Below are 27,199 nucleotides of genomic sequence, written 5' to 3'. Positions count from 1 at the left end.
CCACTGTAGAGCACAAGGAAATCTACTCAGTACTCTGTAATGATCTATATGGGGAAAGAATCTGAAAAAGAGTGGACATATGTATATGTATAACTGCTTTACTTTGCTGTACTGCAGAAACTAACACAACATTGTAAATCAACTATATCCCAATAGAAATTAATTTAAAAAATAAAAAAGAACCAAACTGGGAGGAGGTAAGAAGAATGCATGCAGTGCATCTAAGGTTTGGGCTACAGGAGAGATGAGGACATCCGTGACTGGACCAAACTCAGCATTTTTCCTCCGAGAGGAAAGGAAACAGCTGCTCTCGGGGGTGGGCAGGAGCTGGATGCATCAGAGCCTGACACTGATTTCCTAATGGGGCACTGATGCCCTTCGACCCTGAAAGCATATGATCTATGCTCTGCTACCCCTCAAGAAACAGGTAGACAGCCTCCAAATCACTTCAGTTCCCCCTCCAGTCCAATCTTAGTTCACATTCCTTTGGTAACAAGGGCGACAATCTCCCTTGAAATGCAACTCACAAAGGGGGATCATAGTACAAACGTTAAGCTGCAGACAGTGGTACCCGGGGTATGTCTTCCTAGAACTAAGAATTTAGAACAAATAAAATACTTCACAGTCATATGATCTTCAAAGCACTTCCACACGTGTTACCTAATCTGATCCTCAAATCAACCCCGTGAAAAAGGCAAGCAGGGCTTATTAATTCCATTTTAAGATAAGAAAATGACACTATGAATAACTATGTTAACAAATTTGATAACTTAGATAAAATAGACAAATTCCTAGAAAGACACAAGCGACTAAAACTGACTCGAGAGGAAAGAGAAAATCTGAATAGATCTAAGACAAGTAAAGAGCCTGAATTTGTAAATTAAAAACTACCCTCCCCCCCATACACAAAGACTGGACCAGATTGGTGAATTCTATCAAGTATATAAAAATTAACATCAATCGTTCACAAACTTCCAAAAGCTATAAGAGGAGGAAACACTTCCCAATCCATTCTATCAGGTCAGTATTATCCTGATGCCAAAACCAAAGAAAGATATCACTGAAAATACAAAACTGAAAAACTACGGACCAATATTTCTTATTGAAAATCAATGCAAAAATCCTCAAAATAGCAGCAAACCAAGTCTATTAACACATAAAAAGGCATGATTTATCCCAGGAATGCCAGGTTGGTTTAACATCTGAAAATCACTTAGTGTAATATACCATAGCAACAGAATGGAAGACAAAACCCACATGATCATTTCAATATACACAGAAAAAATTGACAAAATCCAACATATTTTCATGATTAAAACAAAACAAAACACTCAACAAACTAGGAATAAAAGGGAACTACCTCAACTTGATAAAAGACATCTATGAGAAATCCACAGCTCCTGTCATTTTTAATGGTAAAAGACTGAATGCTTTTACCCTAAGATCAAGAACAAGACACAAATGTCAGCTCTCACCACTTCTATTCAAAATTGTGCTATAAGTTCTAGCCATGTCAATTAGGCAAGAGAAAGAGGAAAAATGCATCCAGATTGAAAAGGAAAAGTAAAACTATCTATATTTGCAGATGACACAACTTTTTGTATAGAAAGTTCTGAGGTCCACCAAAAATTATTATAACTAATAAGTGAATTCAGCAAGGTTGCAGGATACGAGATCAATACACAAATATCAATTGTATTTCCATATACTTGCAATGAAAAGTCCAAAAAGAAAATTATGAAAACAATCCCATTTACAGTAGTATCAAAAAGAATGAAAATTACTTATTACTGAGAAATAGATCTAACAAAAGAAGTAAAAGATGTGTACCATAAAAACTACAAAACACTATTCGAAGAAATTAAAGATCTAAATAAATGGAAAGGTACCCCACGTTCATGGATTGGGATATTTAATATTGTTAAGATGACAATCCTCCCCAAATTTATCTACGGATTGAACACAATCTCTATCAAAATTCTAGCTGCCTTCTTCACAACATTAACAAGCTGATCCTAAAATTCAGATGGAAATGTAATGGCCTAGAACAGCTCTAACAATCTTGAAATAAAAGAACAAAGTTGGAAGACTCACTCTTCCTGATTTCAAAACCTACTATAATAAGCTACCGTAATCAAGACAGTGTACATAAGGAGAGACATACAGCTCAATAAAATAGAATCAAAAGCTTGACCTTGGGGGGGCAGGGGGCAAAAGGGAATCTGGGACGAAGTGAGAGAGTAGCATAGACATAGATACACTACCAACTGTAAAATAGATAGCTAGTGGTAAGTTGCTGTATAACAAAGGGAGATCAACTTGATGATGGGTGATGCCTTAGAGGGCCAGGACAGGGAGAGTGGGAGGGCGTCACGGGAGGGAGGGGATATGGGAATATATGTATAAATACAGCTGATTCACTTTGGTATACCTCAAAAGCTGGTACAAGAATGTAAAGCAATTATTTTCCAATAAAGAGCTTAAAAAAAAAAAAAAGCTTGACCCTTACATCTCTGGACAACTGATTTTTGATAAGCGTGCAAAGTTAATTAAAAAGGGGAAAAAATAGTCTTTTCAACAAATGGTGCTGGGGCACTGGATGTCCACATGCAAAATACTGAAGCTGTACCACTTTCTCACAACATGTGCAAAAATTAACTCAAAATTGATCAAAGACCTAAATGTAAGAGCTCAAACTACAAAACTCTTAGAAGAAAACACAATAGTAAATCTCTGTGACCATGGGTTAGGCAAAGCCTTCTTAGATATGACACCAAAAGCACAAGGACAAAAGAAAAAAATACATAAACTGAACTTCATCAAAAGTAAAAACTTTCACACTTCAAACGACATCAGCAAAAGAGTGATAAGGAAACCCACAGAATGGGAGAAAAGTTTACAATGAGATATCTGATAAGGGACTTGTACCTAGACTACATAAAGTACTCTTACAGCTCTCTAAGCCAAGTAACCTAATTAAAAGATAGGCGAAGAGTCTAGATAAACGTTTTGCTAAAGAAAATACACAAGCAGCCAAAAAGTATATGGAAAAATGCTCAAGCCCTTAGTCATTAAGGAAATACAAATCAAAGCCACCGTGAGATGCTGCTTCATACCTATTAAGATGGATACAGTCAAACAGATAACAAGTGTTGGCTAGGATGCAGAGAGACTGAAACCCCCCACGTACTGCTAGTAGGACTATAAAATGGCACAGCCATTTTGGAAAATAGTTTGACAGCTCCTCAAAATTAGAAACAGTTACCTTATGACCTAGCAATTCCACTACTAGGTATCCACCCAAGAGAAATGAAGAGGTATACCCACACAAACACTTGAACATGAGGGTTCACAGCAGCATTGTTCATAACAGCCCAAATGTGGAAATAACCCGAATGTCCATCAACTGATGAATGGATACATAAAATACGGTTTATCCACAGAGTGGAGGATTAATCAACAATGAAAAAGAATGAAGTACTGATTCAACACACACTTCAACACGGATGAACCTTGAAAACATTATGGTAAGTGAACAGAACCAGGCAGAAAAGACTACATATTGTATAATCCCATTGATGTGAAATGTCCAGAATAAGCACATCTATTGAGACACTGAGCAGATTGCCAGCTGCCTAGGACTGGAGCTGGGAGAAAAATGGGGGGGTAACTGCTAACGGGCATAGAATTTCTTTGGAGGAGGTGATAAAATGTTATGTTCTTAAAATCAGATTGAGGTGATAGCTGTACAGCTCTGCTCGTATATTAAAAACACTGAATTATGTACCCTTTAAGTAGGTGAACTGTATGCATGTGAATATCTCAATAAAAAGAGAGAGAACAAAGAGATTCAGATGGTAACAGAGCTGGAAGCATGTCCTGCAATTCCTATAAAATGTTCTACTGCACCTCAGACTTACATTTCAGAAAATGCTTTAAATAGTCTCGTATGTGTCTCACTTGTGGGAACATATACTTAACAGAGGTGGTAGGTCTCACCATCACATCAATTTGGAATTTTAAATTTTTCTTAAGGAAGCCTACAATGTGCTAGATAGATCCTATTTACAGAAAGAGGTGAAAAAATGACATCACTCCTCCTTCCTGTAGCAGATGCAGCCAAGTATATGAACCATCTTAGAGACATGACAACTGGCACAAAGAGGCTTTTGTTTTTGTTTTTGTTTTGGGGGGGATGCGTTTGAAGTCTTTTATTTATTTATTTTTAACATTTGAGTCCTTCGCAGACCTCCATCACACATTCCCTTGCTAAAACTACCTGTGTGCTGCTAAACGTCTGGGGAAGCCAAGGAAGCCAAGAGGCCTGGGGAGCAGAAGGTGGCCAGCCCTCTCCAGACTCTGAGCTCTGCAGCGCCTTACCCCCGGTCCCCTTTGTGTCCCAAAGCAGAAACTGAGCACCCAAGACAGAGCTGATGGCTCAGGGTCACAGCTGAGCAGATGTCTGATAATGTACAGGACACCCTTCCCACCTGATCATCTTTCATACGGAAAGGAAGGCTACAGAATAAGGAGTGATAAAGCCGTTCAGCTCCACTCTCAGGAGCAACACTTACTCTTCACTTGCTCCTTTCCCTCTGAAAACCCCTCCTCCTTTCAGAGTCTTCCCTCCCACCCGTGCTCTCCCAAGTTTGAATCAAGGGAGGGCTTCAGGAGGGCAACAAGGGGTCTGACCTGAGAAAACTGTTAAGAAGGTACGTATTAGCATTTAGGCAAGTGTCCAAAATGTGAACTTTTTTTTTGTTTCACATCTCTGAGTCTCCAGTCCCTTTAATTCCCCCCAAGTTGAAATATACTTCACATATGTATGTTCTCAGCCACGCAGTCAAGGACATCAGCCTTAAAATGGAGTAGAAGTAGACACAATGCACTGTCCAGGGGCCAGACACCAGGATAACGGTACGAGAAGGCCTTTTCCAGGACTGCTGGGGAGACCCTAAGGGTGTGGGCCGCAGGGCTTGCATTCCCCTGACAACCATGGGGCCCCAGGTCACCTACAGCCTGGGCATGACCAGGGGGTTCCACGTGGGTGAGTCAAGGCAGGAAAAAGCAGAACAGCCTCTTAGGTATGCTGCGATGCTAAGATGTCACTACTTAAAGCATAAAAACAACACCAACACACACACACACACACACACACACACACACACACACACCCCTCTGCCCAAACCCAGACAACAAAGTAACTGTCTAAACCTCCTTCTCCCCACTCTCCAAAAAAAAAACCCCAAACCAAAAACAAACAAAAACATTACCCAGGAGCTGAGGTCAGGGGTGGTAATTTATTTGCTTTTTTCTTAAGAGATGGGGCCAGGTGCTGGAAGCTTCTGACTCCTGAGAGAGGCTCACTAGAATATACAAGACTCTGCAGGTAAAGAATAATCTGGAAAGCCATTCGATAAACTAGAAAAGCTTGTACTAAGGATGAACAAAGTACTTCAAATTTCCAAACCAGTGCCCTACACTATTTTATTTAAAAAGAGACCCAAACCCTACCCTCTGAAGGCCAAGGTTATGGTAAGATAAGAGGGTGAGGCTCACTAATCAGGAGGAGACTGTCACCCAGAAACCCAAGCCTTCCCCAGAAGCTAAGCCAACAGCAAACACACCTCTTCTCACTTAGGAGGTGCCCCCGGATTCTGGAACCACCTGGATTTTTCTGAGGCTACGTTTCCAGTAGAGTAGAGACCCCTGGCACAGACAGAAACCACAAAAGGCCCTCCCCAGAGCCTTCTGCCCCACCCCCAGCAGGCAGCAGCAGGAGCAGAGGAGAAGGACACGTGCCAGCAGACAGGCTCCCTGCAGAGGCCTGAATTTCCCTCTCTTGCTGCCAAACGGCCATACTGCGCATCTCTTCAGAAATCATTACTGGAGCATTCAAAACACCAACTGCCTCTCTCACAAAGCAGCAACCGCCCACGTAGAGCTGGGAAGCTGACGCAGGATATAGAAAACGAGGGAGAATGTTCGACAAGAGAGGAGCCTCCAGGCAGAGCAAGCAGGTGCCGCCCGCAGCAGGATGGAGAGCCCGGTGAAGCCCACGTCCCCGCTCCTGCCTCCTCTGTCCCTGCACTCTAAGGAGATGGGCAGAAGACGTCCGAAAGGAAGAGTGTGATGGGCCTGGGTGCAGCAAGCCCCCAGGGCGGCCCCCAGTGAGTCCCACCTCCTGGTAGTCTCACCCTTGGACCCGTGTAACCAAAAGGACACTGTGGAAATAACAGAGTGTGACTTCTGAGGCTGTCATCAGAGACGTGGCAGCTGCCGTGCTGCAAGAACACTCAAGCAACCCCACGGAGAGAGGCCCGCCCGCGTGGGGAAGGATGGAGGCCTCCCACCAACAGCCAGCACCAAGATACCAGCTGCCAGTGAGCTGCCTGAGGAGCAGCGTCCAGCCCCAGTCAAGCCTCCGGATGAACAGAGTCCCAGCCGACGCCCGGACAGCATTCTCGCGAGAGACTCCAAGCCAGACCACCCAGCTAGGCTGCTCCCAAGCCCCAGACCTATGACAACGATGTAAGATGATAAACGTCCAGTGGTTTAAGCTGCTGGTCAGTTTTGGAGTTATCTCTTAAGCAGCAATAAATAACCAATACCAGCCTCTCAGAAACTCCTCTTTCTACACCCGAATAGGTGCAGAGTCCCAGGAGGCTGCACACGCCTCCACGCACCTGGCTCTCCTCACCCACACACGACTCACAGGTGGAGAGGGGAGCAAGAGCGATGATGGATGTGCTGTTCACCTTTTCTTTCTCACGGATGAGCAGAAGCTGGGCAGTAAGGAAGCACAATCTTTTCAATCCAACAGCAACTGCTTACCCAGTGATGCTTTTTCTTTTCTCCCTTCTGACTCGATGTCTAAATTGTGCTGTAAACTTCTGATGTTCAAAATTCCTAAAATACAGTTTATACTTCATGCATTATATATGCTAAGTTAATGCATGTGAAAGATGTAATCCCCGATGATTTTTTTTTTTTAAATTTTCTATCATTGAATAAGATACTAAAGGACATGCTTTCCCCCATCACATGCTCTGTCCTGGCAACATTTTAAGAACTTTTATTTCCTCTGACAATTCTTCTCTTAAGTCAGTGAAGAGAGAGAGAGTCATACATTCCCTGCAGAGAGGAGCTGCACATGTGATCTTCAAAGCTGAACTTAAGATGCTCTGTATGACCAGCAGTAAAGGCTCTGGCCTTGATTTCCCAGTTTTAGACTGGAAATCACGTGTCCTATCTCATAGCATCATTGTTATGAAATCAAATAAGATGCTGAAAAGAAGTTGCTTTCAACACATACGATAAACAGAGCTGAAAGAGAAAGCTGGTGGTCTGTTAGGTTGGAATCTTGCAGTGGGAAAGCCGGAGATTTTCCAGCAATGGCACTGGGAAGAGGGACTGGCTAGGACAATGTCTCTGTATCTGCCAAACAGAACTGCCAGACTACATTTTTCCATTTGTGAAATTAACGAAATACTCCATTTGGGTACTATCCTCTTGAGAGTTTGGCCATCATCAGTCTAGACCCTGGGGATCCAATCATGTTTGTGCCAGTCCATAAAAGTAGGTTCGTGTAGATGCAAAGGTGAGGGTGAGACCCTGAACTTACAAGTGGCAGTCCCCTCCTAGGCCCAATGTTAACAGTTACCAGACAATTCAGCGTCCCTCAGTTATCAAATCCCCACAGAGATGGCTCTTTTGGGTAGATAAACCATGATCTTCCCGTCACTAATCTGAGTTTAGAAGACTGTGACAAAATGGTATACACTTTGAGAGGGCTTCCTATGGACAGTATTACTGGTCATTTGAAAAATAACATGACTTCTTTAAAGGTTTAAATGGCTTTAGACCACATCCATTTTTCAGGTGGAGCATTAGGTGGTAGCAATGTAATTTTAGCAGGGCTGCCTGCACCCTGCCCACCCCTCACCCCCCAATACACCAGAGAAAATGCCTCCACCCCCAGAGACTACCAAAGAAAGCTGTTGTATTGCTTTATTTGATGCTCAGGTAAGCCCCAAACTGGGAAATGCAAGTCTAAGGTGAGTTTAATCACTATGGTATGCAAGAAGGTCTTGAATTTCCTATTGGCCTTAAAAGAATAATACTGCTTTGATAACTACTAAAATCTTCACTTCCGGCAGGCAGACTTTGCCCCCGCCCCCGAGTTCTTAATTCTACACTCTTTAAGTCTCTGCTGGAAAAATGATACTTTCCCCCCAAGAGTACATTCTCCTTGGGTGGAGCACCATACAGAAGTAGAGGAGCTCCCTACATCACTCCCTTACATTGTTATAAATAAAGCAACACAGAAACACGGTCTGATCCCATTTACTAACTAGTGGGAATCTCCAAGCTGAGAGCTACAAACATTAAATGCGAAAAAAAAATGAGGATAGAAAACCCAGAGATAAATCCATGTACCTATGGTCAACTGACCTACAGTAAAGGAGACAAGGATATACAGTGGAGAAAAGACAGTCTCTTCAATAAGTGGTGTTGGGAAAACTGGACAGCTACACGTAAAGGAATGAAATTAGAATACTCCCTAACACTATACACAAAAACAAACTCAAAATCGATTAAAGACCTAAAAAAGTAACACAGGAAGAACACTCATTGACATAAATCACAGCAAGAACTTTCTTGATCCACCTCTCAGAGTAATGGAAATAAAATCAAAAATAAACAAATGGGTCTTAATGAAACTTAAAAGCCTTTGCACAGCAAAGGAAACTATAAACAAGACAAAATGGGAGAAAATATTTGCAAACGAATCAACAGACATAGGATTAATCTCCAAAATATATAAACAGTTCATGCAGCTCAATATCAAAAAAACAAACAACCCAATCAAAAAATGGGTGGAAGACCTACACAGGCATTTCTCCAAAGAAGACATACAGATGGCCCAGAGGCATTTGAAAAGCTGCTCAACATGACTAATTATTAGAGAAATGCAAATCAAAACTACAATGAGGTAGCACCTCACACCGGTTAGAAGGGGCATCAACAGAAAACCTACAAACAGTAAATTCTGGAGAGCGTGTAGAGAAAAGGGAACCCTCCTGCATTGTTGGTGGGACTGTAAATTGATACAGCCACTGTGGAGAACAGTATGGAGGTTCTTTAAAAAACTAAAAATAGAACTACCATATGACCCAGCAATCCCACTACTAGGCATATACTCAGAGAAAACTATAAATCAAAAAGACACATGCACCCCAATGTTCACTGCAGCACTATTTACAATAGCCAGGTCATGGAAGCAACCTAAATGTCCATCGACAGAGGAGTGGATAAAGAAGATGTGGTACATATATACAAAGGAATATTATTCAGCCGTAAAAAGGAATGAAATCAGGTCATTTGTAGAGACATGGATGGACCTACAGACTGTCATACAGAGTGAAATAAGTCAGAAAGAGAAAAACAAATATCGTATATTAACACACATACGTGGAATCTAGAAACAATGGTACAGATAAACTGGTTTGCAAGGCAGAAACAGAGACACAGATGTAGAGAATAAACATATGGACACCAAGTGGGGAAAGCAGGGGGGTTGGGGTGGCATGAATTGTGAGTGCCATATATACATTAATATGTATAAAACAAATAACTAATTAGAAAAAATATCAAATTGTACACTCTAAATATATGCAGTTTATTGTATGTCAATTATATCTCAATAAAACTCTTAAAAATAAATTTAAAAAAAGAAAAAAATGGAATTGTATCATGCTGCTAAGATTTTCAGGCCTACTGTAAGATGTTTAATCATACAATATAAAATAGTGTAATATAAAAATTTAAATTAAACTGTGAAGCAGCCAATCACATTAAAAAATTAAAAATAAAAATAAGAACATTAACCTGGAATGTTGTGGAAGGAGCCACCTGGGTTGAACTGTCGGACTAGGTGGCATTAAGGGTCCCTAACAGTCCCATTACTTCTAGGAAATTCTAATAAAGCAATCCCTGAGGGAGGAATAGGGGAAGGATGTCAAACTAAATCCCTAGAAGAACCACACTCACAGATTCAACTAGAACACTTCAATGTTTGTATAGTATTTGCTTATACATGCAGCCCAAAGTCTTATAAGCAAAAATCTAAGGCTCAGATTTTAATAAGATCTTCCCTCTAGGTCTTATATAGATATAGTCTAAAACAATTCAGTAAATACAGCATATCAACCACACAACATACAACAACAATACACAATGGCAACAGTCAAATTACAAATTCTCAAACACCCAAAGTTACATTAATGGGCAAAAGTGAAAAGCTTCTGTGTTTGTACTAGTACTAAATGATTCCAAAACTCTCCCCATTCTTCCCTAATTTCCTTTTTTCTTAGATCTTTTAGTCAATTGAAAATTAGGTATCTTGACAGACCAAAACATCATTTTGTGAGGGAAACAAACTGCCAGCCCAAACCAGTGTCTCCCTGATGCCTTACCTGACCATTCAGACCTACAGGAACAGCTCCCAGTGCCCACACTTCATTTGCTAACCAGCTACAGCCCTGAAGCTTGTTTTTTTTAAAGTTTACTTAAACTTTATAATTTTACCAAAATTGTTGTAAGCATGCATCTGGGTAGGCAAAGTTTTCTGTAAAGAGCCAAACGGTAAGTATTTTAGGCTTTTGCCTACCTTTCGGTCTCTGTTCTGAGTACACAACCTGCTATCTTAACTGTGAAAGCAACCGCACAACAAGTGTGGCTGCATTCCAACGAAACCTTATTGATGGGCCCTGAAATCTGAACTCTGTATATTTTTCACACAAAATATTTTTTTCCACCACTTACAAATGCAGAAACGGTTCTCAGCTCTGGGGCAGAACAGTAACAGGCAACAGCAGGCCAGACCTGGCCTGAGCTGTCTTTGGCTGATGCCTGATTTAGAGGAACCCAAACTGTGTCAACAAACAAGTCTGCAGTCCTGCAGGCCTCCAGCAGTAAATACCTATGGATTGACCCTGTTTCTCTCTCTCCTTCTGTTCTGGAGGGCTACAGTGTGTGTGAGGAATACCTCACCATCTAATCAACACATCAAACAGGGTAGCTGTTCCAAGGGCACAGAGAGTGTCAGCGTGAATTAAAATTTCCTCTCTCAAAGAAAGGTAACGATCTGTAAATAAAGGCATGAGAGAGAGAGAGAGAGAGAGAGAGAGAGAGAGTGTGTGTGTGTGTGTGTGTGTGTGTGTGTGTGTGTGTGTGTGTGTGTTGGGGGAGGCCTCAATTAACAGAGAACAGCCACCGCAGCTTTCACTTTTATAATCTAAAATGCTGGACAAAATCACAGTCCAATAGCATCAAAAAAAAAAAAAAGAATCAACTTGAGATCGCACCTTTCAAAAGTCCTTTCCTAGATGATGTCTCCTTACTGATACATATCCCAGCAAAGAGAAAGAACAGTAACACCAGCAACTTAAACAGCCTTTGAGGAGAAAGGCAGACAGATAGTAAATACAGAAGTACCAGCCCAAACACTCTAGCCACCATTCTGGTACAATCAAGGAACCTCTCTGCCTACAGTTTTATTTTACCAGTCACGTCTGAAACCGGCTTCTATTTGTGGCTTTAAAAAAACTCCACAACCTCCTCCACTAACTTCTAGGATGGCATACCATTCTGCCTTAAAAAGAGTTATTATAGGCATATCTCAGAGATATTGCAGGTTTGGTTCCAGACCACTGCAATAAGGGGAGTATTGCATGTAAAGTGAGTCACATGCCTTTTTTTGGTTTGTTTTCCCAGTGCATAAAAAAGTTATGTTTACACTATACTGTAATTAAGTATGTAATAGCATCATGTCTAAAAAAAATATCTATACCTTAAGTAAAAAACACTTTATTGCTAAAAAATGTAACCATCATCTAACAACGCAGAGGTTGCCACAAACCTTCAATTTGTAAAAAATGTAGTATCTGGGAAACGCAATAAAACGAGATACATCTGTGTAGAGTTCAGACACTCTAAGCTCCTAAAGTTCAAAAGAGATGTAAATGTTTTCCCGAGTTCAGAGAATTAGATGGAGGTTGGGATGGAGGCCATGGGTACAGCATACGGGATGCAGCCCAGACACCTGAGGGCCCTTCTACATCAGGAAGCCAGGATCTTCTACATGTGTTCATTCCAACCCCTGACCGGTTAACAGTCATAGATCATGGCACCGGAAGACAGAGTCTTACACGATCTACACCTGCTGTTCCCTCATGTCCTAGGATCCCAGAAATATGAAAGACCAACCTTAGCAGGAGCCAACGAATCAACACGTTTTGGAGAAAGAGAACCATCCAGGCCCAGAAATTAGACTTTGACATTAGACTCCAGGAATTTTGGCCCACTGGTATCTTCCCTGGTCAGACCTGGGCTTTGGCTGTATTTTCACACTAACTGTGTATGCATGACAAGGTCATCGACAGGACTCTGGACAAGGACTGGGTGTCTTCTTCTTCCAGAGAAGAAGCCCTAGAAGGCAGGATACTGCCAGGCCGATGAGCAATCATCCTGTGATCTAAAGGCCCTAAACTGAAAGATTTCATAACATGCAGTGGTTGTTTCCTAGTCTGTACCCCCCTCTCCCCATATCCATGGTTCACAATCACGATCTACTCCACTGAGCTTTCCTGGTCCAAGAGAACTCCTAGAGAGAGTGAAAAAGAGAGTATGAGCTACAAGTTACCAAAAAATGAGTCACTGGCACAGGAAGGACCAAACAATCGGGTCTGTGTGGTTCGGGGGGCCTGGGCCATACTGGCCTTCATTCAATTAGCAAAGGTTCAGTCAGGATGAATCAGAAGACCAGCTGACAGGATGGTGAGGGAAGGGGCGGCCCAGACTGAGCAATTCAAAGAGGCTTTCAAACAGCTACTTAACGAGTCTTGTGAGCTTTATTTAAATTTGAGGGGAAGGCCGCAAATCTCCCTTCTGATCTGCCAATCCTGAGAGAAGAAAAGGGACGCTACGAGGTGGCATCTCTGTCACGTGAGGCTGCTACCCAGCAAACTGCCACACACAAGCCCTCCAACACGCAAGCTTGCCTGTCCCCATGCGGTCTCTGCCTGAGCCCATGGCGAAAAGCAGCCCCGGGCTAGCTGTGAGAATTCTCAGCAGGGCAGCACAGTATGGAGCCCACCATTTAAAACAAAACCAAATCAACAAAAAGCTGATATCATTTCCCCAGTAATTCCAGCTCTGTCACAAAGTCCAGCACAGAGAACTTGACTTCCTGGGAGCGACCGGTGAGGAAGTTCCTAAGCAAGAAAATACAATAACTGTTGGAAGAGTAAATTCCTGATCAGATCAAAAATTAGGTAACTGGATAACTGGCTCTACTTTGTCACTGCAGGTGACAGTGATAGACACTGGAACAGAAAAAACACGTGAAAAGGACAACCTTCCTGGAGGCCCTTCTCCAGACGGCAGCTGGCTAGTCTCTGAAAAAGGAAGTCAAAGCACCATCCCTCTGTTCAAAGCCCTCTGCTGTGGGTTGGACTGTACTCCCTTCAAAAGCTCCAGTCCTAACTCCCCATATCTGGGAATGTGGCCTCATATGGAAATACAGTTGAGCCTTGAACAATGTGGGGGTTACGGGTGCCGACCCCCGACCACCTAGCACAGTCAAAAACCCTATCAGTACTTCTGCATCCTCATATTCAACCAACCGTGGTCTGTGCAGTACTCTAGGACATACTTCCTGAAAAAAATCTGTGTGAATGGACCTGCACAGTTCAAACTCACGTGGCTCAAGGCTCAACTGTAGTACCTTTGCAGTAATCAAGTTAAGATGAGGTCAACCTGGGTGAGGGTGGTCCCTAAACCCAATGATTGCTGTCCTTATAAGAAAGCCATGTGAAGAGACAGAGGCACACAGGGACAAGCAGGCCATCTAATGAAGGAGGCGGAGGTGGGAGTTTTGCTGCCATAGGCCAAGGAACACCATGAACTGCTGGCAACCACCAGAAGCTAGAAGAAACAAGGAAGAATTCTTGCCTAGAACCATTGCGGGGAGCGTGGCCCTCCAACACCTTGATTTCGGACTTCTAGCCCTCAGAACTGTGAGAGGATAAATTTCTTTTGTTTCAAGTCGTTCAGTTTGTGGCACTTTCTAAAGGCAGCCCTGCCTACCTCACTCAGAAGGAAAACCGATGCCTCGTCACAATATGACCCAGACCTCCCGGACCTGGCTGACTCCAGCTCCCACTGCTCCCTGCCCGTTCCCTGCTCCTCGAACATGCGGCCACCCTGCCACCACGGGGGCCTTGCCCGTCGCAGGCTGCTGCTGGGTCAGACCTTCGCAGGGGCTGTTCTCTCTGCAGGAACAGTTCTCACCTAGGAACCTGCACAGCTGTTTCCTCAATCCTCCTTCAGGGCTCTGCTCCAGTCCCCTGATCAGTCACACTCCCCCCCCAACCCATCAGCCTTCAGCACCTCCTACAGCCCCCCGCCCCATTCTGCTCCCCCTTTCCCCTGCTTTACGTTTCTCATAACACTTAAGACAAGCTGACATATACATTTTGCTTCACATCTAAAAGGCCCGCCTGCCTCCACAACGCTGGCTTGCTGAGATGGGGACTGTTTCACTGCTGAATCACAGCGCGCTCTCTGTTTACTGAATGGCTAACTGCATTCGATCAGGACAGGTGAAATCTTAACTCGAAACTGGCGGGGTGACAAAAAGAGTTTCTACTAATTAAGTGGAACAGCAGCAGCTTCTGTGGATGAAGGGCAGGCTCAAGGCTGGGCTCTGAGGGGCCGGGAGAGAACCTCCAGGCCAGGCTTTCCTGGGTGGACTCGGGCTCACCACCATCGCTGGCAGAAGAGGGAGTGGTAAACAACTTTGAAACCGCTTCTTAACATTCCTCTTTATCTAAAAAAGTCAACTCTTACCTATAATTCTGGTCTCCAGCCACACCCTGGAGAGTTGACCTGAGAAATGTGTGAAAGCCCAAATCTAAACACACCTCCATCACAGCATCACCACACACGTTTTTGGCTTTTAGGGGCCGAGGGGAAGGGCCAAGAAGGAATGTTCTGATACTGATAATCTCTACTGCAAATGCACAACCTACTTAGGGAGGAAAGCCTCTGACACCACATTTGTGATAAACAAACAAACAAAAAAAACCGCAAAAAAACCATTTCAAATAAGCCGGGAGCTTTCAAACAGCTCTTGCTCAGTTAAGGAGACAATCCCAACCTTTTAAAATGGCCCTAAATTAACACTTTTCCTTCCCTCATTTACATTTTCAAAACTTAACCAAAAAAAGAAAAAAGAAAAAGGCTGAAAGTGTTTCTTTACCTTGGGTTTTGGCTCCGGGGCCTGCCAGTCCTAGGTGTGAATCACAGGATTCCTTGAGAGGTGATCTGATGGGTGTTTCAGCTTCAGGGGTCTCAAAATTACCTTCAGAATCCGAGCTGCCAAGGGGGAAAAATGAGGAATTACCACTTTCAACGGTACTTCCGACACCCTTTATAGTCTACGTATCCACAAGGTCCAGTATTTTTGCCTAACTTTACAACACCCGGGTCCTTGGCGTGGACCGGCGCGGTAGGAGCTGCTGCGGGTTTTCTAGCAGCGCCCTCCCCGGTCTTCTGCCTGGCCTCCTGTCTCCCTGAAATCTCCTCCATCCTCTGGAGCCTTTCTCCAGCACCATTTATTTTTGAGTTCATCCTTCCCTCTGATACCCCCCAAAATGCCCTTTCAACAGATTCCTTTTCTCACAAGAGCTCTTTCCTGGAGATTTTAAAATTAAGATTGCCCCCTCATCCTAAAAAAAACTGAGCCAAATTTCGCCATGATGCATTTTCTCTGGCAGGCCTCTACCTGTCTGGAACTCACCCGGCCAGAGGCCGAGGATGCTGTCACCTGCCTTCTGCAATCACACGGGTGACAGCTCAGCACAGACCACCATTTCTCACCAGCTGCCAAGGGCCTGTCATCACGCGACCTTCTTTACCAAGGCTGCATTTTCGGGACACAGTGGGGCCCCAGGAGGGCCTGGGAACGACTTCTTCCCCACAGGGAGGGCCCCAAGTTCCAGCGGGTGTAATCTATGTGTGTGTGTGTCTGTGTGTATGTGTGTATGTGTGTGCAGGGGCCGGGGCTGGTGGGGGTCGAAGCTTTAGAGAAAGTGACCAAGGAAGACCGGGATGCGGAGAGACTGCAGATTCTGGGTTAGGCTGAGAAAGCTCACACTGAAACGGGGGCGGGGGGAGGAAGAAAATACCCGGGAGGACAGAACATCCTGAACTTTCGGATGCATAGCGGGGACCTGGTTACGGGCAGGGACGCAGCATCGCCATGAACACCGTTACGCGGGTGGCGGCCACACACACACGCACACAGAATGAGCCGCAGATGGATGGATGGCAGCGCGTTTGCAGCTCGGCAGGAACGCGTGTACTTGCCTGAAACTCAAGGATTTGGTCTCGGCTTGCGAGTCCTCCTCCTCGGGGTCGCCCTCGGGCCCTCCGGCCTCGTCCTCTCCGGCGCCCCCGCCGCGCACGGCGGACCACGTCCATTTCGCCCACTGCACGGGGGACAGGATCTGCCAGGGGCTGAACGCCATGAGCGCCGCTCCTCCGGCTGCGGCTCCTAGGAGGAGGGGAAGGGGGAGAGCCCTTTTTCCCTTTCAAAATGGAGGGAACGGTGACAGGCGCCCAGACGCGCTTCCAGCGGAGGCGCGGATGTGGTTAAACGAGCGCCGTCGAGGGGCCCGGGTGGAGCGCTTCCTCTCCGCCGGCTGGCAGCGCCGCTTTCTCCTCGTCCTCCTTCCGGAACGTGCGGCCGCGGTGCCCCCCGCGCCCGGCGACTCCTGCCTCTCGCAGGGCCTCCTCGGGGCCCGGGTCCGCGGCGCCCGGCGGGTCGGCCTCGGCGGCCCAGAAGCTCGGCAGCTCACGGTCCCGGCAACCCGGCTCCCGCCTCCCGGCCGGCCGGGCGCGCCTCAGCTGCCGCGGAGCCGCGCCCCAGGAGCCGCCCCCTCGGACCGTACTACGCGCGCGCGCGGGCGGGGGCGCCGGCGCCGGCGGCCCTTTGAAGTGCGCGGCGCGCTCGCCGGATCCCCCCGCCTTGGCGCCACAGTGGTCGCGCCCGCACTGCGGGAAGGGACTGCTAGGCGGCGGCTCTGGCCGCGGGCCGCGGGCCGCGGACCCGGACTCCCCCACCACAGCTCCGCCGGCGTCCGGAGCTGGGAAGATCCGTTTTCCGTGTACGTGCACGCCGGACTGGGCCTCCTTCCCTTTTTATTGTTAGTTTTTCATCTTGCTACTGCGACTTAATGGCGTTGGTGATACTGGATCGCAGAGAAGTTCAGCCCCCTTATTATAGGAAACTCTGAGGCCGCCGTGGGCGGTGTTTCCCCCTCCCTGATAGGACGGCGTGGAAGATTTCAGCCTGTTCACCTTCACCCTTAAAATCCCTCAGCAACGCTGCAAAAGTAGCCGAGGGCTGGAATTTTAGATGCTTTGTCGCTCCCCCAGTCCGCACTGTTGGACGCGCCGTGGCCAGGTCTTGGGTAAAGGATGCTAAGTTACCCTGTGAAATTATAGCCTGATCCGTTTCCCAAGTCTCCTTTTTGAGGCTTTCTTTCCATAACTTCTAAGTCTTTGGTTTCCCGTTTGCTGCTTCAGAAGTCTGCCAACAGGCCTGATGATTTCAGCCTTCAAAATAAAAACCCTCTATGTTTGAAGGCAGAGGGAAGCAGCAGAGTTCTCCTCTGCTTTTCTTCAGTTTCCGGGATTCTACGTAGGGATGGCACCTCTCAGAATCACCACTGCAACCAAGCGAAAAGACTGCCTTAAACAACCAGGCTTCGTGATCTCCTGGCCTGGATGCGGCGTTTCGGGTACTACTATAATTACCAGAGTTGCAGGTTCTCACAGAGACAGCAGCTCCAGAATTTAGAACAAAGTCAGGCTGAAACTGCCTGACAGACGTCTCCCCTGAAAGGGGTTGGTACAGCATACTGTGGACGAATCATGCCTGTCTTACACACTTGATAACAAAAACAATAGCAAAAATAATGCAAGATAAGGCGTGGCAGGTCATTTACTATAACAGAAGGACAGGGGTTTGCCTGAAGTCTAGACTAGAGGGCTGGGGGTGTCTGGATGCTTTAGAATTCATCCAGCTCCTTCCCAGAGATAAACACAACCGTCTTGACAGCTCTGGAGAAGACTACAAAGACAAGGGACAAGCAAGAGTCGTGGTTTTTTTGTTTTGTTTTTTTTAGGTCTCCACGAAATATGCCACAACACTATCCAGCTTTGCATTTTTAGGGTTACGGCTCAGCACACAAACCGTCAGATTATAAGGTCCCCCAGGTTCCTGGGTATGACACAAGTGTTTTGTTGTCCATGTAAATCAGTAACTGGCCTATAGTAGGTCCTGTTCATTCTTCCTCCTGAGCGGTTCTGGAATCTTTTCCCTCCTCTGCATCCCCACTGTGACCTTGTTCCCACACTCCCCCCAGTGTTCATAGATCTACTGTAAATGTGTCCAGTTGGTTCTACCTCTGAGGCCTGTCTCTGCTGGGGTCACCCTTGCCTGGCCGATCTGTGACTTGTGCACTAGTCTTGCTGTCCCTGCTCCCCTCTACTCCGACCTTTTGTAGTCATAGCCATAATCTCTACAGAATTGGTTCTGAGCCTTTCACATGTCCAAGAATCATCTGCGGCCCCTCTCTAAAAGTCCAAATCCAAATTGCTGGCAGGTCCTGGAAATGTGTATTTTGACCAAGTGTCCTGGGGAGTTTTTCCCACAGGATGAATTTGGGAAACAATGACTAGCTTGAGCCGACTAATTGCTACTTCCGGAACAATCTCCCTTTTGCCTGCAGAGTTTTGCACACTCTTTCCCCCACACTGACCCCCACCTCAAGCGTGCAGGCCTTGACTGCCCTCACTTCCTTCCTCACCCAGCGCAGGTGTCTACTCTGGGAAAACAGACTGATTTCTCCCTGCTTTCTACCATTTCTAGACCCCGAACGTTCAGAGAGACTTTGACTGTGGCCCTTAGGTAGTTTTGAAAGAGGGTACTATTAATAGTTGCATCGGGACAACAGGCATAAGCCAGGAGGTCCCAGGAGATAAGGTCCCCCTACGCACTATATATAACACATTTGTTTACATGTCTGTCCCACTTGTGGCCCATAAGCTGCTAAACGGCAGGGACCACGTCATATTTACGATTTATTTTTTTGTTTCCCCAGAAATCAGGACAGGGCCATACACTCAATATTCCAGTTTACAAATAGACCTTCTAAGTTTGGCTAGGGTGACATAAATTGCTAAAGCCTGACGCTTCCTGGGGAAATCAAGATTTCGAACCAGCAGAGAACAGAAACCAGAGCAGTGATGGCCCCAGCAAGACAAAGCCCAGCCTGTAGAGCAATTTCTTGCAATGAGAGAAGTAAATGCCCAGATTCTGAAAATCTCTGCAAACTCCTGGACTTAATGTAAACAGCAATAAACTACGTAATTACTCTATAACTTGAATGAATTTTATTGTCTAGAAGAACAAATCATGAGGCTGATATGTCAATTTTCCTATAACTCTGGGAAAGAATGGGCAATGTTTGACGACCAAGGTAAGCCATCATCTTGCTGCTACGCCCTTAGCTTCAAGGAGCAGAATGTCTGCAAATGCAATGTCTTTGTTTTACAAATGACCGTAAGCCCAGGAAGGGCCCATTTGTTCTCTTCCTTCCTCTGCTTCTTGCCCTTCACAGAAGCTTTGGATCAATACACCGTGAAAATCTAAAATGAAACTCCCTGAAACACTCCACAATGGTGGCAACGCCGCTAATGGATGCTCTAGAGGGGTCTGTGAAATGGGTCTCTTTTGTAAACAGTAAAAAAAATAAAATATATGAGTAAGTAAACTCACACAGACAAACAACTCTCCATGTAATAGCGTAGCTACTGTGAGAATATCTGGGGCAATGTGGCAGGAGGGGAGGCAGAGGCAGGGTGGGGCCTGACTGGGAAGGATCCCTGTACCTGTTAAGGAGTAGATCTTAACTCACATTGAACTTGATATCGCAGTAGGGGGAGCAAACACAAGTACCTACCTAGGTAATGTGAGGGCGCAATGAGGCCTGGGTGGCAGCTGGAGAACCCTGAGGAGGCCAAGGGGCGACCCGACCCAGTTCCCAGTGCCCATCTAACAACCTCCCAAGAGAAACCCATATCCCGGATTTTACAGGACATCTTCCAAGCTTTCACATTTGTTTGTTTGTTTGTTTGTTTGTTGGCGTCATGGCATGCGGGATCTTAGTTCTCCAACCAGGAATCAAACCTGCACCCCCTGCAGTGGAAGCACGGAGTCCTAACCACTGGACCACCAGGGAAGTCCCTAAGCTTTCGTGTTCTTACTAATTTAAGTTGTTTTAAACCTTGCGGAGGCCATCATGATGCGGGACAAAGAAAAGCCATTTGTGCGCCTGCGTGACCCAGGGACCCTGGATGGGCCGAGGGAATTCATCAGACTTTGGAGCAAGTGAGAACCATTTACATTTAGAAAGATCATTTTGGCAACAACCTGTGGGCTGGCATGGAAGGAGTGAAGACTGGGAGACGCTGAAACTGTTTTCCCTGCCCTAAGCTGCCAGGAGAAGGCTTCTCCCCCAGAGGTAAAGAAGCAGAACTGGAATTAGCATCCTTACCTTTCACTCAATCCCTGGTTGGGGAACTAAAATCCTACAAGCTGTCTGGTGCAGTCAAAGATTTTTTTTAAAATTTAAATAAATAAATGAAGAAGAATCAGAGCTGCGAGCAATCCAAGCACAATGGGAAAACTCTTTTACAACGGAAGGAAGAGAAAACTGCTACTGTGGAGAAGACCGTTTCTGATGGCCAGTGACACGAGAAGGGCTGTGTGTATGAGACGATGTTGCGGGAGAGGATGCGGGTGGGGCCAGGGTAGCGCTAGGGAACCAGAGGTAAAGTTACCGCGGAGAAAACAGAAAGGTCAGGCAGGCAGGCAGACCCATCAAATTAGCTGTATTTCCTAACAATTTATGAATTTGGTGAGCAAAAGATACACCTAATTCCATTACGGCGAGATGCCAGATGATGTCACCAAAGTGGTGGGGCTGCTCTGAAAGGCTGAGAAAAAGCCGCCAGAGAGGTCTTGAATATATATTTATTGACTTTATAAAAAAATTCATTTTTAGCTCTCTCCCCTGGGATGTAAGAGTATTAGAGAAACAGTTGTTGAGTGCAAAAGATATAAACAGGGCTCCCCTGGTGGCGCAGGGGTTAAAAATCCACCTGCCAGTACAGGGGACACGGGTTCGATCCCTGGTCCAGGAAGATCCCACATGCCAAGGAGCAACTAAGCCCGTGTGTCACAGCTACTGAAACCCGTGCGCCCAGAGCCCGTGAGCTGCAGCAAGAGAAGCCACCACAATGAGAAGCCCACACACCACAAGGAAGAGTAGCCCCTGCTTGCCACAACTAGAGAAAGGCAGAGCACAGCAACAAAGACCCAACACAGCCAAAAAATAAAAAAAATAAACAGACTTAGGTCACTGTCCATTCTACATGAGGAAAATAACCCAAACACTGTCACATTCTTCCCACCAACTACCGCAAATCCACAGTTGAAAACAGGGAAACCAAAAATAAACACACAAGATCCACTTAGAGCAGTGAGCTATCTTTAAATTTAGAAATACCTGCTCCAACAGATAAAGGTTGGTTTTTCCTGCTAAACAGCATTACTGCAATTACAGAGCCTATTAAACAGGTATATCATTCCTGCAAAATTGCTGATTTAGCACATTTTGTTTTCTTCTGTGGAGCTTACATTCCTTTTAAGCAGACGGGGCATTAGGAAAGGTCAGGGAGCTCCAAACATAGAGCTTCAGACAAGAAAGTTATCTGAAACCCTTTCTAAGTTGTTTACGGGTTTAAGTTTCTAAGAATTCACATTGCTCCAAATTTGAGAGATCTGCTTTATTTCATTAACCTGTTAGGGGCCTAGTGGAATTGAGAGTGGCTTGAGTGAAGGAGGCTGGAGGAACTTAGGAAACTGAAGTAGAATAATATTCCTTCTCCTATGGTCATTTTATTCCCTCTTTTCTAGCCTACCTCCAAAATAAAATAAATCTCCGCCAATAAACCTCCCCATCTGTTAAACGAGAACACTGATCAGGTGGCCCAGGTTCTCTGAGATCATCCTGATATCAAATATCCCACCCAGTGTCCTCGTAAACACCTGTCCCCTTTTTCATTTACAAAACATTGTCACTAAGAAGTTAGAAGGTACAGATTGGGAGGAAAGGGCAGTAGCGATTCACTGGTAGGAGGATGTGGAGAGAGGTATCTACTCAGAAGAAAGAATAAAACCACAGGAAGGTTTCCAAAGTAACTGAGAAACCCAGTCCACCAAAATTCTCATTCTGGGAACGTGGGGGGAATTTCATCACAGCACCTTGTGTGTTTGTGACCAAAAATCTTCCTGTGTTTCTAAAAGAAAAAGATAGGAAACTAAGAAGCAAATTCCATGACATGATATGCAGCCTCCTGTTACGTCCAGCTTTTATCTTTTTTACAGTAAAAGTTTAACTGCCGTAACTTGGTTCTGAAATTACATGTGTGTGAAAATTCAAGGAAAACATGTCCTTTTACGTCTCTGTTACAGAACAAAGCAGGGAGAGGGGAAACCTATCCTTTCTGTGGGTGTTAAAATTTGTAAAAGTGCCAAATATTAACACATTGCTCATTTTCTTCACTAATAAATATAAGCTAAGTGCCTAGCTGAATAAACAGAAGGATATCACAGTGTTCCAAGTTGGTAAAAGAAAATATTGTAGACATGGTGATCTTACCCAATTAATTTATAGGTCTAATGAGATTTCCATCAAAATTCTTAGTGGATTTTTCTGAGGATTTGTCAATAGTTTTCAAAATTTATCTGGAAAAATAAACTGGTAGGCATATTTTAGATTTTTTTCAAAAAAAAAAAAAAGTTAAGAAGGGTATTATTAGTCCTGCAAGATATTAAGACATATTTATGCAAAAATGGGCATATCCTTGTTCTGTGAAACAGAACAGAAAGCCCAAAAAAAGAACCCGTAAGATATAGGAATTTTTTATATGATAGAGAAAAGGTTACAATACAGTAGGGAAGGGAAGATTACTTAACAAATATGGTTGAGAATAATTGGTTGGCATTGAGAAAGAGATCAAATTCAACCCTTACCTAAGAAAATATACCAATATAAATTCCAGATGGATTAGATGGCTAAATAATACAAATCAAACCATGAGAAGAAAACAATCTAGAAGCAACAGAATCTGTCAGAGCTCTGTGGAAAGGATTACTGTCCAAACTGCAGGGTAATTAATGAAATCACACACAAAATAAAGATCGCAGATTTGGCACCATAGGAAGAGGAAAGCTCCTAAATGTTTGCCTTCAAATTAAACAGCAAGTCTACAGGCTGGGGAAAATAGTGGCAACCCAAAGCTCACACTGTTATTACCTAAGGAACTCATGAAAACCAGTAAGATCATCCAAACCCAACAGAGACCTGAGCAGTTGGAACTGCTTACTACGCATCAGACACCACGCTCAGCGCTTTACAAGAATTATCTCAACTAGTCTCCACCCCCTTGCCCCACAGTCTCATGAGGAAGGTATTATTATGGCTTAAAAAACAAACAAACAAACAAACAAACCCAGGACAAGTTGGCTACATTTTCAGCCTCTAGAGCAGGGGCTCTTGATCTGGGCTTAGAAAGGAAGGACTTCAGAAGATCATGACTTCCTTGAAATTATATGCAAAATTATCCCTGCAAGTTTACATCTACCTCTTCCCCTTCTCCTCCCCATGTACGGTCAAGCTCCATTCTGTGAACAATGCTTCAGGTTGATTAAAGAAGAATCTGAAAGAGGAACCAATAGAAGATTCTCGGGACTTCCCAGGTTGTCCAGTGGTTAAGAATCTGCCTTCCAATGCAGGAGACTCAGGTTCGATCCCTGGTGGGGGAACTAAGATCCCACATGCTGCAGGGCAACTAAGCCCTCGAGCTGCAACTACTGAGCCTGTGCACCACAAACAGAGAGAAGCCCATGCGCTGCAAAGAAGAGCCCACGTGCCACAAATAAGACCTGATGCAGCCAATTAATTAATTAATTAAAAGCTAAAAAAAATTTAAAAAAGGATTATGACAAACTATGGTAAGTTAATAGTAAAAAAACCCCACAAAATCCATAAATTAGGGGGAAAAAAAGAAGATTCTCTTCCTCCAACAGTTACAAGGAAGTTCAAATCAAAGGGGCCCTTGCTCAGAGAACCCAGACCTGCCAGAGATTCATACGGGAAGCAGTGAGCTTGGATGGCGTGCAACAGGTGGAAAGGGGAGGAACCAGATCCAGTGGACAGTCCATGGGTCTAATGTAAGTGACTGTCTGGTAACCAAGTGTGACACTCTCATTACAAGCAGCCAATATGCCATAGAAAGGGAGATTTTCCCAAGGATTCCTACTGATACACATGAGCATCCTCAAAGATATACAAAATTGGGCCAGGGTATAAAAGGTGCACTTTACGTGGGGGATGCAAAAGAATAATTGTAACATTTTTCTTTTGGGGATGCTCTCTCTTTTTGGTGTACTTCCTGTTAAAAAAAGAGACAGTAAGCGCCAAATGGAGTCACTTGTGCTAAGCCCACAGCACCAAACTGAGACTGAATACCTAACCTGATTGCAGATTCAGTGTCTCCCAGCAAAGTGATTTTAACCAGATAGTCTGGACTTCCCTGGTCAGCACTAGGAAGGTAAACACCTCATAGTCCCCTACTGCCCCCCAAAGGGAAGTGACCTTGCCTGAAACCATCCACTCTTTGTTAATTCCTCTTTCCTGCTCCTTCTGTCCATAAAAGCCTTTCACTCTGTGCAGCTCCAGGGAGCTCCTTCCTGCTGGCTCCATGTCATGCTGTCCAATTCATGCATTGTTGAATAAAGCCAATTTGATCTTTCAATGTGCTCAGTAGAATTTTGTTTTTTTAACAGATTTGCTGGCAGTGATGGGATCCAAAGTGAATTTCTGACGGCTTCAGGGACAGGCTTGCTGCCTGGAGAACACTTTCAATTCTCTGTGTTTCTCACCGTTTCCAAAGGTTGTGTGTAAATGCTCTCTTTGCATTGAGCTCCAGACCTAGCGGGCATTCCAGTCTGCAATTCCCTCTTCTGGAAACCCCGTCCAGTCTGCAGTCCTCATTTTTGGTGCAATCCCCTCCCCAGCCCCCAGATCTGGGTTAGGAATTGCTGGTGATGCGGCCAGTCTGCAGTAACATCTCTTGGTTACTGCTGGTGTGTTAAGGTGCACATTTGTCTTCTTTTTTGTATAAAAGGCTACTGCTAGTGGGAAACTCAGAATCCAAAAAGCTGCAAAAATTGGTGGGCGTGCATTAAATACTTAAAGGCCGTTAGAGCACCCGCCACCTAACTCAAAGACTGTGTTAGGATAAGGTGGTCATGGGACAGGTTAGATTGACACTAGGTCACCTCAAGAAGGTTTTTGAGCAATGAGGTACACTGGAAAACACTGCACAATCCCCAACCCAGCAGCACATCCCTTTTAGGTATTAGTTTGGCTCCAAGAGACCCAAAGTCTTAGCAGAAGGAAGGGCAAAAAAAAAAAGGAAAGGGATCTTTAAGCTCCAAAGAGTCAAGCATGCCACCTTCTGGCACAGCTGCTTATTTTACATCTAAGAACTATGGCCTTGGAAGCTCTAAACATCTACAAAAATGGCAAAATCTTACTAAAGACAATCTAGAATTACAACGATCACTATGACGAATGTTCCAAGTAGATACGATCATTTAAGAAGTGCACTTAAAAGCAAATGCTCCCAAATCAAACAAACAGAATATACCTATTTTAAATACTGAAGTATTTATTTATTTAGCTGCACCAGGTCTCAGTTGTAGCACGCAGCATCTTCACTGCGACATGCGGACTCTTAGCTGTGCCATGCATGCAGGATCTAGTTCCCCGACCGGGGATCGCACCCGGGTCCCCTGCATTGGGAGCGCGGCGTTCCACCCACTGGACCACTAGGGAAGTCCTTGGGATACCTATCTTAAGTAGCATGCAGAAGCCTCCAAAAAGGCTTAAAGAGTCCAAAATAGCTCCATTGAAGGATTCATGGCAAAAAGGATAATGGAAAACTAAACACAAGATGTACCTGAAACAAGACTGTGAGACCAGCATAACTCCTACTTGCTCCTGTCTATCCTCTTTTGAGCACTCACTTCCTTCTAGTAATCCTGTCTGAAAGTCTTTCCATTCTGAAGGGACCACAACATCATAAACAAAAATCCATGAAGTTAGTGGCCTTGCAGACACCCCTATATTTACTCTCAAAGGAGGGCCTACTTATGGGCTCTTCCCAGAGCTGATGAGTCTCCGAAGAATTTTCTTGTAAACCGCTAAACAGCCAAGGAGAACTAAAATTAAAATTAATGAGAAACCTGGCCAAATTCTGGTAGATGCTGGTGCTACACTCTCTACTTAAACTCCACACGGAATCTACAGATGGGATCCTGAAGAAACTGGCAGGAGCCACCTAACGGTGAGAATTCTTACAGAATTCTCTTCCAGACCTGTCTATAGCACCCAGTAGAGAGAGGAAAATAAAATCTCTTTTGTACTGATGCCGAATTAATCCTGGGAGACAGAGTTTTGGGTGAAGTAGAAATGAATAGCTTTATTGCTTTGCCAGGCAAAGGAGCACACAGCAGGCTCCTGCCTCAAACACTGTGTGTCCCAACCTGAGAGGACTTGGTGAGGGGTTTTATGGCAATGGTTCAAGGCCAGGGTTGCTGATAAAGATCAGTGTGTGTGCAGGGCCTGCACTCCTTTAACCTGGCCTCAGGTGGTCTCCTCCCTTGTCTCTGCATCCCCTCCCTTCCCTGATTAGCAGCTGTCCAAAGCTGCTGTTTGGAACTCATGGAAGGTCATGGAGGCTGGAGTCCATTCCCTACAAATGAGAAATGGGGGACACAGAAAGATTTCCATGCCCAAGAACCCCACAGGGTCCTGCTTGGATTCAGGGCCCTCTTTGGAGATGCCTCTCGAGTCCAAGTGGTTGTTCAATACTGCCAGAAATATCTACTGTTCGTCTGGGCTGGCAACTACAAAGTAGCTCTGAGGTCAGA

The 27,199-nt window shown here is 44.9% G+C and overlaps 1 protein-coding gene across 9 annotated transcripts in view; it reads right to left on the bottom strand.

Annotated features, from left to right (window-relative positions):
• Positions 1-27,199, bottom strand: part of TACC1 (transforming acidic coiled-coil containing protein 1) — a 94,980-nt gene that overhangs the window by 41,388 nt on the left and 26,393 nt on the right. For 2 of the 9 annotated variants that reach the window (XM_057696676.1, XM_057696678.1), the window contains exons 2-3: positions 16,435-17,798; positions 15,326-15,441 (exon numbers count right to left, since the gene is read on the bottom strand). The exons of 1 other annotated variant lie outside the window; for it this stretch is intronic. In XM_057696676.1, the coding sequence (XP_057552659.1) occupies positions 15,326-15,441; positions 16,435-16,595 (277 nt within the window). In that variant the 5' untranslated portion in view covers positions 16,596-17,798. The remainder of the gene's footprint in view (positions 1-15,325; positions 15,442-16,434; positions 17,799-27,199) is intronic. 6 more of the 9 variants (XM_057696681.1, XM_057696682.1, XM_057696683.1 and 3 more) reach the window with 3 other exon arrangements.

Source organism: Hippopotamus amphibius, chromosome 10, assembly GCF_030028045.1.
Source record: "Hippopotamus amphibius kiboko isolate mHipAmp2 chromosome 10, mHipAmp2.hap2, whole genome shotgun sequence".
Lineage (NCBI taxonomy): Eukaryota > Metazoa > Chordata > Mammalia > Artiodactyla > Hippopotamidae > Hippopotamus > Hippopotamus amphibius.
Note: the sequence above shows the minus strand (reverse complement) of the source record. Positions and strands in the feature narration are given on the sequence as shown.